Below are 17500 nucleotides of genomic sequence, written 5' to 3'. Positions count from 1 at the left end.
GATTTATGTGGGTGTGAGAGAGTGCATGCGTGGATAGAACCCTGGTGTGCATCGTGTGTAGTATATGTGAGACAGCTGTGTGTACTGTACAATAAAAGAGCCCATATCATTAAGGCTGTGCAAAAGTCTTAGCTAATACCTGTTCACTTTACAACATCATGAAAAATTCTCCTAGTTTAGTGTGATCACGAGGTTCAGTCGAGACCAAAGCCTCTGCTAGAATAGGTGTCATGCGAAAGTATGACTAACACACATACATACCACAAAATTCTCTGCAATACCTTAATGGTAAATAAAAAGAAGACAAAGAAAAGGAGAAATCATTGGTGTGGGGGAAAAAATCAAGTATTCCATCACTTTTGATGCATTCTACAAGAAAGTGCAAATTCTGTGCTTTAATTAAAAAAATTAAACTTCCCCATAATGAAGATATGCTTATCTCGGTGTTAACTGATGTTCAGCTATCCTGTAAATCCTACCATGCAGAAAATTGTCTCTACATAGGCATTAAGGACTTGTCTATACTGGGAAATTTACAGAAATAGCTATTTCAGAATAATAGTGCCTTTTTCAGATTTGGCTTAATCCACTTCTAGAATAGCTATTTTGGTAAATTCCCAATGGTAGACAAGCCCTAAATATAGCAGTTGGAGAAACTTAGCCCATCCCCATCCCAATTATCTCAGTTAAATGGGTCATCACTTCAGACCATCTGCAGAGCAACTTTATTAAGCACAAGTGTTTGCTTTGATTTTCTTTTTAATTAACCACACACACACACACACACACACACACACACACACACACACACACACACAGAAATTAAAATGTAAAAACTATATTAAAGGAACACCATCGACTTAAAGTAAATTTACTTTTTGAAACTGATGAACAATTTCCCATGCTAAACCTATTCAAATCCCCCTGCCAATCTTAGAGATTTTCAATAATCAAATTTTACGATTTTTAAAAAGTTTTTCTCTTCCAATTGCTATGTGAAAGATGCAGATAAGCAACATGATGGCAATGATTAATTAACTTATTATTTGAAAAGTGCAGTCAAATACAATGGAAAGCAAACTGAAAAATGTTTCTTCTTGAATCACTTTAAAATGATTGTATCCTTATGATGTCACTTATAACAATAGAAGTAATATTTTTAAATTATGGTTCTCCCTTTAACATGACATTGAAGTTATGCAGTCATTGCCTTTTAAATACAAACCAGGATATGTAAAACTTAAGATTCTAACACAGCAACAGTAACTCAGTCATGTTGAATATATGTAGCGTTTTCCATTTCTATTTTTCTGAGTTCATGTGTAGCTTAATATATTACTTGTTGTCATAAAAATATATTGCATAAAATATACAAGATGCACATAGCTGGTGAGTTCACATTGCTGTTGGAATCTTAAGCTTTGCGATTTTATTTTATTTTTTGTGATTTTAACTGTTCAACTATTTAATTTTTCACTAATGTTATTTTGCTGTCTTTGTGTAGATTTCCAGACCATGTATGTGCTGTATACATATGAGCATGCCTCGGGTGAAATCCTGGTCATATTGAAGTCAATGGCAAAATTCTTATTAACTTCAAGTGGGCCCAAGATTTTACTCCTTGTACATGCATATTCTTTATGAAGGGTATATATTTTAGAAGAGATACCTTTATTGTGTGTGTGCATGTATGTAAAACAAATGGCATGTTTCAATAAGATAAGATTTATTCCAATAGTGACTTTTTTTAGTTTGATTAAGAAGCAATTTAAATTATTGTTTTGCATACTTCAGTGAGTTGAAGCTCTCTCTGCCAGGATACAAAATTGTTCATAGTTCACTAGAAGCAACAGAAAGAAGATGTATTATGCTGTATTCTGAAAAGATAACCTCCACCCCAGCTTCTTTCCATGCAGCTTAAAAATAAATTGGTAGATTATTACAGTCCTAAGAGATGTAATGATAGATGCTTGGCAGACAACAGACCATCCCCAAAATTCAATGGGATAAACTCCTAGAAAATTATGTATGATGCATAAATACTTAAAAACATGTTTAAAAAATGAGGAAAGGGTCGAACCTTGCTTAAAACTGCTCACTACAAACTTAGAAATTTATACCTCAATTTCAGACATATCACTATTATTGTGTATAATGTATTTATTTATAATATGTATTCATACTGAAAAACTCTAGGTACCCAATTCTCTACTTCCCTATAACAGTTTTAATCCACTGAAATTCCATTAAAGTGAATGGACTTACACTCACATAACACCAGCGTAACAAAATAGAAGTTCAGGTCCTGTGTTAAGAGAACATCAGGACTACAGGGTAAAACCCTCAAAAGGCTGAAAATGACAAAATTAAAGTTGCATGCTTAATTCTGCCCCCTTGTGCGTAAATATTATGGTACAGTCTTAATTATGAAATTATGTTTGTCAAATTACTATAATATAATTTCACACAATTGTTTGTACAACTCTAGATAATCATGTGTAGCAATTTGTAATATCTTTCATTGGTATGAACTACATTATTATCATTGTCACAATGTCCTTAGTGACTTTGATTTGACTATTCTGAGTTTTCTGCTTTCTTAGGTATGTATTTCAATAATTTAAGGCCTGATTAAATTCCCATTCATGTCATTCCAAAATGGAATCTTCAGTCAGCAGCCATTCAGTATGCAAGGGCTGAAGTGACTAATTATGAAGCTAAATTCCAATGCTCCCATGCACAGCACAACTTTCCTTATATGCAGTTCAGAGAATGAGGCAGATAACAATAAGTTATTTGTATTTTAGCAGAACAATTTTAGCTGAAAATGTAGGTGGCCATGGGCCTATGCTATTAAAATTACTCTTTACTTCTGAATCATTTGGAGGAATGATACAGCATGGAAAACAACAGCAGCATTCTTAATAGCTTGTAAATCCTTTTCAATTAAACCAGAGTGATTAACATAAAAATAGCATTTTTCCCTGATGCAAGCACAACCCCCCCAATTCAGCATTCATGGCATCTAGCACACGTCTGTTTTGCAAAGTCACTTCTGCTACTTCATCAATCTCTCGTTGCAACTTTTGGAAAGCATCTGTTGCTGCATTAGCTGTTTTTTCAAGCTCTGCAGAAATATTTACAACTGCTCTCTTGAGCTTAGCCACCCCCAACCCAGGAATGAGTGCACAGACAAAAGAGTGGAATCCTGTTTGTCTGAGAACTAAGGGATTGGGGCACTGACTATAAATCAGTTAGGTATACCAGGTGGTCTAATTTCCCAGATGTCTCGGTGAATAATCCAGTCCCACATGCATCCTCCCCATGAATCCGTCAGGATTTGGTATATGGGAGCCCACACCCACCTAACCGGTCCAAATGCTTGAAAGGAGCATTGTGAATGTCCACACTTCCACCCAGAAAGTGTCCAAGTATGTTTCCATGACCACAAATCAGATGGTACTCCTGATGTGTCTGTAAGGACAGTGGGCCAAATCTGGTGCTCAAGATCACTCTAAATGGCCATCAGCTGGTCATTCAGGAAATCCTGAATTTCTAAACATATTAGATCCCACTGCAATGTCTTCCCAGCTTCAGTGATATTCAATACCATCTTTCCTTGGTGTAGTACTATATTACATCTGTTATTTAACTATCCTCGATATTTTCAAAAGGCATTAACATTAATAGCCTAGGAGGGAGTATATTACAGGGTAATGGGGGAGATGGCAGGGGCAACAAGGTGCCTTTGGTATCTGTCATTTAAAATCCAGTTAGGGAGAGCAATACATGCTGAAGGATTTATTCAGAACACAGGGCGCAGCCTGTAGAACAAACCCCAAAATCCAGTCAATACCACATTCCCAAGCATGGGTCCCACAAATTTCTTCCTGCCAGTGTATAATTCTTTGTTTCTTCAGCAGGATCAGTTTTTAATATGCTTTCTAGTCAGGAATTCCTGGACTTTGGCAATTTCAGTGGAGTGGAGTGTTCCTTCTTCATCCCCAAAACAGTCGTGGTTCAGCATCCTACAGGCAAGAGGTTACCAGCACATCACCCTGTAATGGTTTTGCTTCTTCTAGAAAAATTCAAAGGCACAGGAGGTTTGTCAGTGGACAAGGGAGAGGTTACTAGCACTTCACCTTGTCCTTTTTCCCTGCTGTCCAGAAGGCACAGCAGAGCTAGAAGAAGGAATAGGCTAATCATCAGTAGGAGAATCCTCCCGAGGTAGAGGGGTCTTTTTGCAGTGAGAATCATGGGTCCAAGCAGTCAGTCTTTGGCACTTCACAGCAGTGTTGGTAGTCATCAGGACTTAATAAGGGCCTTTTCAGCATGGAGCCAAAGCAGTCTTTCATTGGTGGACCTTTACATAGATTCAGTCTCCTGATTCCAAGGAGTGGCAAGGCTGCTAGAGTCTTTGGGTAGCACTTCTTTACCTGTGAGAAAGGAAACCTAACACATTTCATTAGTGCCTGGCAGTGTTTTGCAGATCTCATAGCTGTTTGGGCACATTCAAGCCCCCACCTTTCTTGGTTGTCAGCCAAGTCTTAGCTGTGAGAAGTGTCCTTGAATGGGGCCAGTCTTATCTTTAGCCTAAGCATGCTAGCTATTTTTTTCCAGTTAATTCATTCTGTTCTTTTTTCTTCTTCCCTTCTTGGCTTCTTTTAACCTACAAAGGAAACTTTCACTCTTCACTCATACACCTTTTCCCAACAATGAATACATAAAACATTGCCATTATACAGTATATTAGTCTTATTATTTAATATATGCCACATATACCCTTCCACTAAAATAACTTTTTACAGAGCTTTGGAGCAACAAGTCAGGACAAGCACACCCACTTTGAGGAGTTCACTCAATACAACCTCTAGTCCAATAGCTTCCCACCATCCCCAGCCCTCTGGCTAGAAATCTGAGGTAGCCAGAAGGATCCCATGTACAATATGAGGAGTGGGTTAACTTTTCATGTCCTTGCTTCCAAAGACTGTTTGTAGGCAAATTTTAATAACAATCTTTTTAATTAACAATCTGGCCAATGAAGTTTCTTTTTCTTACTTATACTAAAGTCTAACACATTTGCTTATCACATTGTCCTGATTTATCCAAACACTTTGTATTCCAAGTTGAATAAAACAAGTATCTGCATTTAACCCTTCTGTTTGATTTTAAATTAGACTATCCTATGAAAATATTAAACACAACAATTTTAGCCATGAGACAAACACCACAAAACAGAAAATAGAACACAAAACATAATTCCTATTCTGCCAGTAAATGCATGGTACGTTAAATGCTGTTCAGCTGGCATTAGTTTTCTCTGATTATCTGAAAGACAAAAAAAAAAAACAGAGGTCTACCCCCCTGGGCAGTCAATCATCTCTTAAAATATACAAATATCCTTGCTGATTTCAGGCAAAACAGAGGAATTACCCCATATTTTCATGTATTTGTTTCATAGGCAGCCCAGGTTTCAGTGGCTTCTACCTTATCAGTTAGATAATTTGCATTAAATACAGATGCTTTCTGGCTTGCTTTTGGATCCAAAGCTATCCACAGCTTACCTTAAAAGGGACATAATTAACTTCACCAGAATTTTGATTGCTTTTTACTTTTAACTCCTGCTTTCAAACACTGAAAGAAAACATCACTACTTATAGTGCCCCTTAGAGCCTAATAAAATTTCAATTACATAGCACTATATACATTCTTTAGCTAATTTAACTAAATTGTTCATAGCCAAATGATTGCAATCTAATAATTTCTTTGCCTGAATTTATTTACAAACATTTCAAAGACACCAAGAACTTTCCTCTTTAGCATTTTTACAAAGTTCAACTGCTGTTCCCTCCAGCAACTACAGAGTTAACTTCTCACTCTTCCTTAAATCACTTGCTTACCTCCCAACAGCCACTTTTATCAACTCAAATGACCATTTCAAGTATCGTCCTGGGTATTTGAAATCCCCCTGCTTACACTTACTTACTCCTTCCTTCCACTACACCCTCAAAATTTTCCAACCTGTTTTCCAATCTCTCTGTCTGTTGCCTGCCCGCCTGGGCCCAATCCTGCTTTTCTCTCTGAACTGTCCCTTCCATAGGCACCAACTTGTTCCACTACCAGTTTAGCTAGGAGGGTGGGCTTCTCATCTAGCCCCCACCCTTCCTGGTCTCTTCCCTTAAACATTCTTACTCACAAGACTACCCGAGTCCTCCCTCGTGAGGCTTGCCACCTGGACAAAAACACATGGCCCATTGGCGTTTAATTATTCAATTTCCTCTCGACATTCCTTTCTGAACACCGGGTAAAGGCCATTTACTTAACATATAATCCAAAGGACTATCCTTAGAGGGTTTATCCAGAGACCCACCCATCTGTCTTCTGACACTCAAACAGAACAGAGAATTACACAGAGAGCAGAGGGAATTACGGTCTAATCCAGGTTTTTCTACTTCTATACACTGACCGCTACAGGGGACGGGACAGAAGGATCTCAGTTCGACCTCAGAGCTTCATCGCACGCAATGGCTTCCATCCTGAGGAATTACAAATGAGAGATTCAGTTCCGCCCACACACCTAACGCCCAAATGAACAGAACAAAAAAACAACAGTAACCGGTTAAACAGAACAGAACCAGAACCAGATAGCGTTTCCTTATCCTATTAGGGCTCACCTTATTGGAGCATGAATCCCAGGGGCTGTGGCAGAGTGAGGAAGAGGGGCTAAACACCCCTGTGGTGCTGCTCCTAGTTCGCCGCAGCCATCCGGAGTCCGATGTCCGAGCTAGGAGGGTCCCATCTGGGTCGCCAGAAACTGTTACCAAAATATCAGGTCTGCCTAGCTGAGAGCCAATAAGAGCCTGACAGGGATAAGGAAAAGATGCTTTATTCTGCAGAAGAAAGGACAGCCTTGTACCTTGGTACAAAAAGCTCTACTCAGTACAAAAATCAAGAATCTTTTATACACACTCACACACAGGCTTCGGTCGTGCTAGCATTTAATTGGTAGTTAACAAACCCTGCACTTCTGCAATCTGCTCAGCAAAAACCAGCTAAGAACCAGCTTCAACTGCCTCAAAACTGATAAGGGGAGACAGTTCAAAAGTTCAGAGTACTGTGTCCATGAGGCTTCTGCTTCTCCCTACTGGCTGCTTGTAAGCTGTTAAGGGGGGCTATCAGTGACTTTCACACCTTTTATGGATTCTGCAAAGCACAGATATGCTACACGTACATATCTAAGGTTGTAGAAAAAAATATGGTATTATATTCAGTTCCCGCCATACACAATATTCAGAGAACGAGGCAAAGAATCCACTGTCTACCTGCTGTAAAATTTTCACGATATAGCTAAGTTACTAAGTTAGCTATTTGTGCATGTGCAGCATGACCTGCCTTGGCTGCATATACTAAGAGCCGAGTGTTGTCATCATTAACAAAATACTTTGCATATGCAATGTATTTTCTCTCACTCAGATCAATTTTCACCTGAACTCTCCATTCATAGGCATTTCCTCAGTAAAAGCTATTTTCCCTCAATTTGGTATATTCAGTAGTGTTGTGACATGACACCACAGCCACCATCCTTCCAGCCAAGGGGGATTGGACATATTGCTAGCATGGGATGTCATACTTCTTTTTTATTTAAGAGTACCAGAAATTCAAAGCATATGTGAGTCATTTACTCGTCTTTCCAGTCTAACTGTGGCTAGCTTGGAGAAAGAGCTTGAATTCAGGCATCCAATTTGGTAGTGCAAAAAACTGCCTCCATGTCACAGAAATTATTTTAAATACCAATAATGTAAGATAGACTACTGGTAAAAAGCAATCGATGTGATTCAGGCAGCCAGCTGGCAGAGCTAGATTCAGTCAGGATCTTGTGCTCATAAGCTCTGGTCATGCACAGATCTGATGCGCCATTGAGATGCCATTCCTGTGTTTGAAGAAAAGATGGGGCCAGAGCTGCAAAGTTCAAATCTGGAGTTGAATCTAAACTTTCTTAAAGTTTTGGCATATTTGGTTTTAGGCCTATCGTAGACAGGCCTAGGATGTCTGGATCCAGATCTGAATCCAAACTTTCCTATAATTTAGAAAGGTTTTGATCATGGGATCTGGTTTAAGACCATTACTAGTTTAAAGGGGATCAATGACAGCCATCTGGCTGCCAGTGATCTGACAACTGATTCTCACTAACCCCTCCTCACCTTTCTTAATTAGCCACCAAAAAAAAAGAGGCATAGTATAGTAGAGTCCAGTGGCTCCAAGATTAAAAGATGAGACTTCTAAAGAGATGCTCGCACCATGCTTCATGTCATGACCAGCAAGGGAGAAGATATTTGGTTCAGAAATTATTAACACACAGAGACTTATTGGCTTGGGGCCCAATCGAATTCAACTTAAGTCAAAGGCAAAACTTTCATTGACTTCTGTTAGCAAAGAAACAGGCCCTAAACAGCTATTATATGTATAATCTGACTATGTGCTATCATCACATTTTACAGGGCCCACTCTCTCTATGATTATTCATAGAATTAATAAAATTACACAAGCAGGCTCATGTCAGGTGTGGTATTCAGACAACAACATGGTATATGCATATATCACTTAATTGTTTCTTAGTGAAAGAAGAAATCTTATGCTGAAAAAAGAACATAAATATAAGTTCTATAAGTTCCCAAATAAAAAAGCAATTGATGGCTCCACTGCCTTTTTCAGAAAGCTGGAATCAAAATATTACATTAAACATAACTTCCTTCATTTAAAACTGTTTTTAATGTAGAAGCCAAAATTTCATGATTCCTGCTGATAATGAATGCTGCCCATTAAAACATTCCTTTCTATTTGATTAATAGGAAAGATGAAATATCTACAGAGAAGACAGGTGGCAAAAAGCTTGAGGACATTTCTTCCCTTTCTACAGGTAAAATTGAAACTGCTTGCCCATTAGCACAAAATTATTAGAAACAGTTACTGTTAGAATTTAGAAGGCTGTAATTTGGTGACAGCAACAAAAGTAAAAATGTTCAGTTAGGTACAACCAAAAAAAAAAGTGTTTTAGCAAAATGATTTATACTGAGTACCTTAGGGTTTCTGTGGAGTGTACCTTGACATTCAGACAAAAAAAATTATTACTCTAACTTGGTTTTTCACATCATTTTCGATTTCGAGGGTGCACTTTAACAAACTTAACCTTTTCTAGTTTGATTTGCAGCCAATAAGATGTCACAGTGCTAATTTTGTTTCACTTCTAAAATAACGTTTGGAGTTTGAGCTGTCGCATTTTGTTAGCCAAAATCAGCAGACTAGGATATACCAATATAATCCTTTATTTTCAAGTGGTTAGTCAGATCTCAGCACATTAATTCAAGCTTTTATTTAAAAGGTGTGGCAAGAAAGAATGTTAGCAGGTGCAATGTGTAAGCCTTGAAAAGTAGTAGTTTTTTTAAATGCTGGTAAAATATTGAAATTAAAAACTGTAAATATTAGCAGCTTATTGCCGTAAGTGGTCAAACAGTATATTTTCTTTATTGATTTGTGTATTATAGAAACTTCTTAAAAGTGACTTTAACCAAAGTGTTTCTAATATTATAAATGAATTTCCCCCCAAAGGCTCTTGTTACTTTAAATTGACTCCTAAAGAAAGATATTAGTCTGTCATATTGGGCACCTTCCAGCAACATGCTACAGCAGAACAGGTGTGATGCCTCAGTTTCCCTCCTTCAGAAGCCCCAGTAACTCCACACCAGGTGCTCTCTGCCTCAATAACACCCTTGCTCCAAAAACCGTGTAATATAGTCCATAACAAAAGACCCAAAACAGTCCATTTATCACCCCCAGTGCATGTAGTCCATAAAATTCCATGTTATCCTTTGATGCCCTCTATTTCCCCCACACACATCACACTCCAGCATCTTCTGCCACACCTGTGCCCTTTGTGGGTCTTCACTTGTCCTTCTCCCAGGACAACCACCCCCACCCTTCCATCTGGAGTGCAAGTCTGCTCTTACCAGCAGATCTGCCTCTTCTGGCAGTTCATCCTCACTATTCACCACTTCCCCTGTTCCATTAACCTCTCAGATCTCAGACAGACCAAGAGGCAGGCCCTTCCACCATTCCCCTAACTCCAGCTCTCCAGCGAGGAGAATCAGCAGGCAAGTCCTCCGCTGCTCCCTTGTCTTAAGCTCTCTTTGGCCCTCAGCTTCAGCTCTCCGACATACAAGTGAGCATGCAACTCTGCTGCTTCCTGGCCTTCAGCCCTCTCTAGCCCTCTGGCCCTGTCTTATGAAGGTTAGCAAGCAAATCACCCTACTGCTCCTGCCTTTGGCCCTTCCCCAGGAACAATCTACTACTTCCTTCAGGCACCTTCTACACTCCCCGGGAAAGTTCTCACCTGCCGATCTCTCTCCCCTCTAGGAACCACATGCCCTCTTTTAAGCCAGTTTGGGGCAGCTTACCAGACACAGGTGCACTGGATTCTTCCCTCTTAAAAAGCCAGTGTCACCCTGTGATACAGTCATAGAAACAAAGATTGCAACTGCAAAATCAAAAATATTCATTCATTTACCGTGTAGTAAGGATATTTAGCAGAATACCTATATTGTATGTTATTATATACATATATCCAAGTCCTCCACTGTCCCTTGCCTTAAGCCCTCTTTGGCCCTCAGCTTCAGCTCTCTGACTTAGTAGTTTGCAGAGTTAAACTCAGAGTTGAACTCTGCTTACAGTTCAACCCCATTGACTTTTATGATGTTAATGAAAGGCCATATTTTACACACAGGAAAAGGACTTTCAGTCCTGCCTTAATTCGTTACCACATTTCAACAGCCCAAGCTTCTACACACACACAGAGGAAATTAGGAAGTGAATTTTCTGTCAGTTGATAGCTAAGCAACAGAGAAAGGTGACTGATTTTTGCCATTTTGCTAATGAATGTCCCTTTCTCACTTCCTTCTTATTTTAAATCCCAGCAGGTGCCCCTAACGTGTCTCCGCCTCCACATGCATCAGCTCCTAATGGCACACTACGCAATGAAATTGTCAATGACACAAAGACTCCTGTGAAGGTGAGGACAGTCTAATATCCTATTTACTATTGATTCACCTCTCTTCTTTAAACTAACATAGCAAATAAATAAATAAATAAATAAATAAATGTTGTTTATAGAACTCTGCAGTTCAAAGCCATTAGTGCTTTTTTCTATACACTTCAATTAAGATTCAAGGGTTTTATTGGCCTCTCTTCTATATGCTAATCGTGAATAATTGTTCCTGCTCATGAGTGTGGAAAATATACAGACATTATAATAGTCTTTGAAGCATAGTTCTCCCTCTTTTTCTTTGAATCAAGGATTTTAGGCCTAATTACACAATTCTGTAATCCCACTGTTTTATGTAAAAGCAGTGCAAATTCACACTCTGAGCTCTGTACTGCACAGTGGAACAGGCAAGAGTATCGTCAATCCATCTGGCCTTTCTACCTTCTTAGTAACCAAGTGTGACATAGAAATCTTCCCCAACATCTCTCCAGAGCAAACAGGCACCAGGGCCTTCAGAGGTTCAGGGATGCAAAAAGTCCCATTACTGAGAAAAATACCTCTGTACACCACTGGAAAAAACCTGTGACTGTGATAGGTTTTTCATTCTACTTATGCAGTGAAATGAGGGAAATTGCAACTGATTGTTTCTTTGCTATCCTCAATATCAATAACATTTAATTCATCAGGGAAAAGCAGACAAAAAAAGGTTTTAATTCATTTAGGGCCAATTTTTTAAAGATAGTTAGATGTCTTGTTAAAGAGAGGCACCTAAGTACTTTTAAAAATCTGGCCCTTAACTCTTTATTATCTGGAGAGGGGAAAGAGCTGGGCAAAAGTCATTTGTTTCTAGCAATTCAGAGCCCTAGTACACTTCAAAATAAATTAACTTTTCCATGTTGTAGGCTCTCTCAGTAGCCTCTTCATGGAACTGCCTCTAAAAGGAGTGGTAGTAGTGATAAAAATGTATGTATTCTTTGGTTCCACACTTGTAGGAGGACACAGAATCATCCACCTCCCTTTCTGACAAGCCATTAAAACTACAGACTTCTGTATGCACTGCATACAGCATATGTTAATCTAAAACTGAGGCATCTTGACGAATAATTGCACAACACCACACGTGCTGTGCCACTGCAGAATATGCTGGCACAGACATACACTTGGTTTTACTTATCCTTGATTGTACATAAAGGCTCCTTTTGTCTCTTTCTCCTGTGTCGTCATCATAATAGAGCAAATCTCTTGTTCTGCTCGTTTTGGCCACTACCAAAACCCAGGTGCTCAGTTCTGGGACAAATCTCTCCAGCAGCCCAATGCCAACCTAGTTGATAGTAGAAAAAGAAAACCCACCTGTCTGTGAGACTAAGGCAGATCAGCCTGCAGTTCTTTTGAGTCATATCTCTTTTGATTGATACACTTCCTGTAATATCCTCTTACACAGGAGGCAAAAGCCTTTTCAGCCTCGCACAAGGGCTGGAATGTCCTTGAGCAGTATTAAAAAAGGTAGCATTTTTTAAGAATTAACAATATTTTCAATACTGTACAAGACAAAGACAATGGCAAGATGGTCCTTGCTCCAAGTTTCTTACATTTTTAACAGGCAGATAATAGAAAACCCACTGGGAAACAGAGAAGACAGTACTATTTTACAGCATTTATTTTCAAATACAATTGGTTTGGCAATGGAATATTGTACTGATATGGGTCAGTGTTACTGATTACCACAGGAGTCTTAAAGAAGGATTTGAAACAGAAGAAGGTTGGAATCTTTTCACTGACCTAAGCAACATCTATAATACCAAGTTCTATATTAATATTTTGAACAATTTCCCAAGGGAGATGGTGGATTCTCCATTACTTGAAATCTTTAAAGTTTGAGGATGCAGTTTTTAAAAGCACGTAAGTCCATTGACCTGCATGCTCCAATTCAGGCACAAGTTAGTAGGCTTGATATAGGAATTACACAGTGAAATGCTATGGCCTGTTTTATGCAGGTCAGACTAGGTGATCATAATGAACTCTCCAGCCTTAAAAATATATGAAAAAATAACACTAAATATAGGCTAAGTTCAAAATTCTTTCTCAAAGGGCCAAAACTGCTTTCCCTCCTCCTGCCTCCTCAACAGGCAGTGTATGAAGTGTTGTGTTTAAAATAATAGTATTAAAGTGTCTAAAAACAAATTAAAAACAACACTAGCCCAAATTCTGTTCTCATTTACACCTCTGCAGTTTTGCCAACTTCAAGAGATCAAAAAACATGTATTGGATTCTCTAAAGAGAGCAAAAATGTTGAGACAGATCCCCAAAAAATCATGAGATTTGCCCTACAAACCACGTTTTTTAGTCTGTCATTGACTTTTTAACTCTCCTTTACTGTTGTGGTTGTGTGTGTATAATAATTTCAGGTTGAAAAATCCATTTTTAATACACTCAGAATGCATGCCTATCCCTGGCTGCTCAAATGAAAACTCCATTGGCTTCTCCTCACCTATAAGAAAGGGAAACTGCCTTCACTTCCTAATTCTTTCTTGACTCCCAACCTCACCTGCCCTGCTGTCTCCAAGGGCTTTTCCTCTATCTGGATCCCAAGTGAAGGAGAAGTCCTAAGGCAGTGCTGCTGCTTGGTCTAAGGCCCAGAATCTAGCACAGCTTTTCCCTGACTCCCCTCTTTGCTGCCTCCCATTGCCCCTCTCTCTGCTCTAGGGCCATACCTGAAGGCAGGGATCAGGTGCAGGGCAGGTCTACGCCCTTAGCCTGAAAGATCTCACACAGAGTACTGCCCATATGCCCAGCACTGAAAAAAAAATCACAGGATTGGAGGAGCATCTCATGTTTATCTTGACAGCTCTTCCTACAGGCACCAAAATCCCATGACTCATGATCAATTCATGGGAGTTAGCAACACCACCTCCCCTGGCTGCTCAGAGAAGACTCCCCTTACCCACCACTACCCCTAGGCTGAGGATGCTGCCAGTCTATTCCCTCCAACTCCCACTGCATCACTGTCTACTGCAACCTGTTCAACCTGCCTCCTACCCCTCAAAAGCCCCATCCCTCTTCCCCTGCAACCTTTTCCTCTGCTCCTTCCAGTGCCCTGCTCCCCCTCACTCTCCCCAGTCACCCTTCACAGTGTGTCCACTGCTCCTCACTGTCCCTGTATCCTGTCTAGCCCCTTGAACCACAGAGTGGCAGCCATTTTGCCTGGAGACGTTTTCAATCTTACTGAAAACAGTGGAAGGCAGCAGCCATCTTCATTATGGGCAGCCTCACTTCTCCTTGCAGATAGCCTGCAGGGAAATGGCTGGCTTCAACCCCATTGAAGGTTATAGGAGATGGTGGACATTCTGAATGAGGGAAAATTCATAAGTAGGTGCCTTTCACCATGTTTTCTTAAGACAGGTAAAAAAAAATCCCGAAATTGCTAGAGTTGCAATAAAATCAAAAGAGTTGGCAATGTTGCCTTTGAACCTAATTGTGAATAAGGTTATACAGTGGTAAATGAAAGCAGAATGTTTGTATGAAGTGCTAAAGGCAACTACATGGGCAAGCTGAGACACAGCAAGGTTCAAACCTATCTTGTTTCCACAAAAAGCTTTATCTCACCCTTATGCAGATGACAGATAAATTGCCAAAAAAATGGGTAGAGGGAAAAGGGAAGGTACAGATCTATATTGCACTCTAGTGATGGTGGGATCTTGAAAAAAATGTCTAACACCATTATTTTGTAACAGAATGCCTGATTTTCTTATCACATACAATGGTGTAAAACAGAAATAACTCCCTTAAGACACAGTGAGGAAGAACTTTTATAAGTGCGGGAAGAATCAGGCCCAGTACTAAGAATTTTTTTTTTGCTTTAAATGGAGTAAAGCCCCCCTCCCTAATCTAAAGCCAGCTGCCATTTTGAGCCTGCTTCATAGGAGAAACGGCGTGCTTGCTGATGCAAACATCACTTCTGTTCTTTCTTGTTCTGTTGTTCTCACTGAAAGTACTTTGTGGAGTAAACATAAAAAAATAATAATTAAAAATCCTTTTTATAAGATATATTTGAGAAACCTCTTCTGTAGCAAGAGCAAAACGTGTTTGTACCCATTAAAGGTACTAAAGTGTTTAAAGAAATTACTTTGTTTTATTTTCCCTCCATGAAGCTCATTTCCTCTCCCTTTGTCCCAGGGACTGGAGCCAGAGGTCACTAATACAGTCCCAGAACTCCCGGTGGAGCAGATGGTGGAGTTCAGTGTCACTCTCATCAATCAGGAGTACACAACAGAGCTGAATGATCCCAACTCCCCACAGTACCAGGAACTAGCGGGAAAATTTCAACATCAGGTAAGAGGGTTGACCCGATGCTGAAGAACGTAACTGACATTTGTTTATAATAAGAAACAACTGCATCATATTCACAATGTTAAAAATAAAGCATCACATACATTGGAGACCTCTCAAAGGTTTACTCTTACCAAGTACTACATTACAGAGCACTGCCTTATTAAAGAACAATAATACCTTACTATAATGTAGGTTTCCTTGGAATTGTTGCAGATTACCATGGGGCATTAACACAAGAATTCAATAATTTCTGCTATAGGTCATGGTCTCTTAATTAACACAAAATGCTTTCTAAATTTCAGGCCAATATCAAATTAGTGCAACAAGAATTGTTGAAGAAAAGACTGCACCGAAGGTTTTGCTTTCCTGCCGCAAACATGGATGCCCTTGAATTACAAAATTATTAGTATTATAGTAGTATTAGTAGGATGACATATTGGTATTATTCTTTACATTCAGTAGTTCATATAAGCCCTGGCCAGAACTAAGTACGGACAAGCATGTAGTAAACAGGCAGGTCCTTAGCTATGTGTAGATTGTCATAGTTCCATGGAATCAATGGAGCTATGACAAACTTATACCCACTGAAGATCTGCCCATGAGCCTTGAATACTTGGTTTCAAAGCATAAAGTCTTTCCCAAGCTTTTAGATAATAAGGTCTTCGGGGCATGGACTGTCATCTATGTTTGTACAGCCTCAAGCACAGTAAGGGCCTGCTCTAGTTGATGGCTCTAGGTGCTACTGCAATATAAATAATAAATAGGAACTGCCCTCATTTGAAACAGACAACTGCTGTTGTCCCTGCCTGTTGCACTTTCCCCCAAGCGTAAACATCTCTTGCTTGGAATATCTGTCCATCTATCAGCCTAACAAGAATTCCGGCATCTGTTCAGTAGCATAGCTGCAGATAACCATTCAGCAGAGTATTAGCCCCACTTCAACATTAGGAAAGTCATTTGGGCCTAATCAGGAATTAATGGACAGTGCTGCGTAGTAATTTAATTTTCACAGTAAACCTAATGAGCAATTTAATACAAAAGTTGAAAGAAATTAGCTACTGTTGTCTGAACTAGTTTTCAGATCATGCAGCCAAGGGACTGAAAGCACACTGCCTCTTCTAGTTATTTTACTGTGAACTAGAGCAGCAGTGGCATACTTATATCATTAATAATGCTAACTGTATCTTTAATTAGCAGTTTCATAGTTAGCATGTAATGATGAGGTGATCTCCAGGAGGCTTGCTTAGTAAAATTAGCCAAAAGTTAGTGCCAGTTTCTCCAGTGTTCCTTTGTGCATTCTCCTCAGCTATACTCGTTCTTAATCAATTGCAGATACAAAGAAACTGCAAAGGGAGTACTGACAGAGCTAATGAACAGCTGCTTCTCCCAAGATATCTAAGTGTACCTCATTAGTAAAGGTTGCTTGCAGACTTTTCTTTGCAGCACATATACTGGAGCTACCTACTATCTGTGTCTTTTGGTTGCTTTGTTTAGGAGTTTCCACAGTATTTTCATATGAAAGAAAAAGAAAAAAAAGGGGGGTGATTATTAAAGTATCTTCCTTTTAGTGAAACTTCATCTTATCATTTTAAAGGGTATGAAGTTATGTTTCTGACATGCAGTACTCAACAGTAAAACAGTTCACATGCTGGCACGCCTTCCTCCAAAGAGAGTCCACTGGAGAGAGACAAAGGGTGATCTTATCACCAGATAGATTTAGAAGTGCATTAGTGAAGTGAGGGTAAGCAGGTTAGAACCAGCAGTGTGAACTCAACCAGCTCTGAAACCTCATCCACAAATGCTAATTCAGCTCTTTTTTCTTTTTTTCTTTTTTTTTTGGGGGGGGGGCCAGGGGGCATTTGTTGGGACCCAAACATCCATAAGCTCATAACATAGCCCAAAACATAGCAAAGGAGATTTAAGTCATTGTAGATGTTTCTGGCACAAATGTGAACACTAACAGATTTGCATAAAATTAGATGAAAATAAAGTTCACATATGTTTGTTTATGTAGACAAACTAACTTTAGCTTGGAGGAGGCAGGAAATAAGACACTACACATATGATGAAAGCAATGCTGCAGTTGCATTAATTATAACACAAACATAACCAAGGAAGGACTGCAAAGAGTCTCTT

At 39.3% G+C, this 17500-nt stretch overlaps 1 protein-coding gene across 1 annotated transcript in view; it reads left to right on the top strand.

The window, feature by feature from the left end:
- The window catches only part of IMPG1 (interphotoreceptor matrix proteoglycan 1), a 105527-nt gene that overhangs the window by 24560 nt on the left and 63467 nt on the right, over window positions 1-17500 (top strand). Inside the window, exons 5-7 of the mRNA XM_030554210.1 lie at window positions 8850-8917; window positions 10968-11062; window positions 15209-15364. Of these exons, the coding sequence (XP_030410070.1) occupies window positions 8850-8917; window positions 10968-11062; window positions 15209-15364 (319 nt within the window). The remainder of the gene's footprint in view (window positions 1-8849; window positions 8918-10967; window positions 11063-15208; window positions 15365-17500) is intronic.

This window comes from Gopherus evgoodei, chromosome 3 (assembly GCF_007399415.2).
Source record: "Gopherus evgoodei ecotype Sinaloan lineage chromosome 3, rGopEvg1_v1.p, whole genome shotgun sequence".
NCBI lineage: Eukaryota > Metazoa > Chordata > Testudines > Testudinidae > Gopherus > Gopherus evgoodei.
The sequence above is the reverse complement of the archived record's forward strand: the minus strand, read 5'-3'. Positions and strand labels throughout refer to the sequence as shown.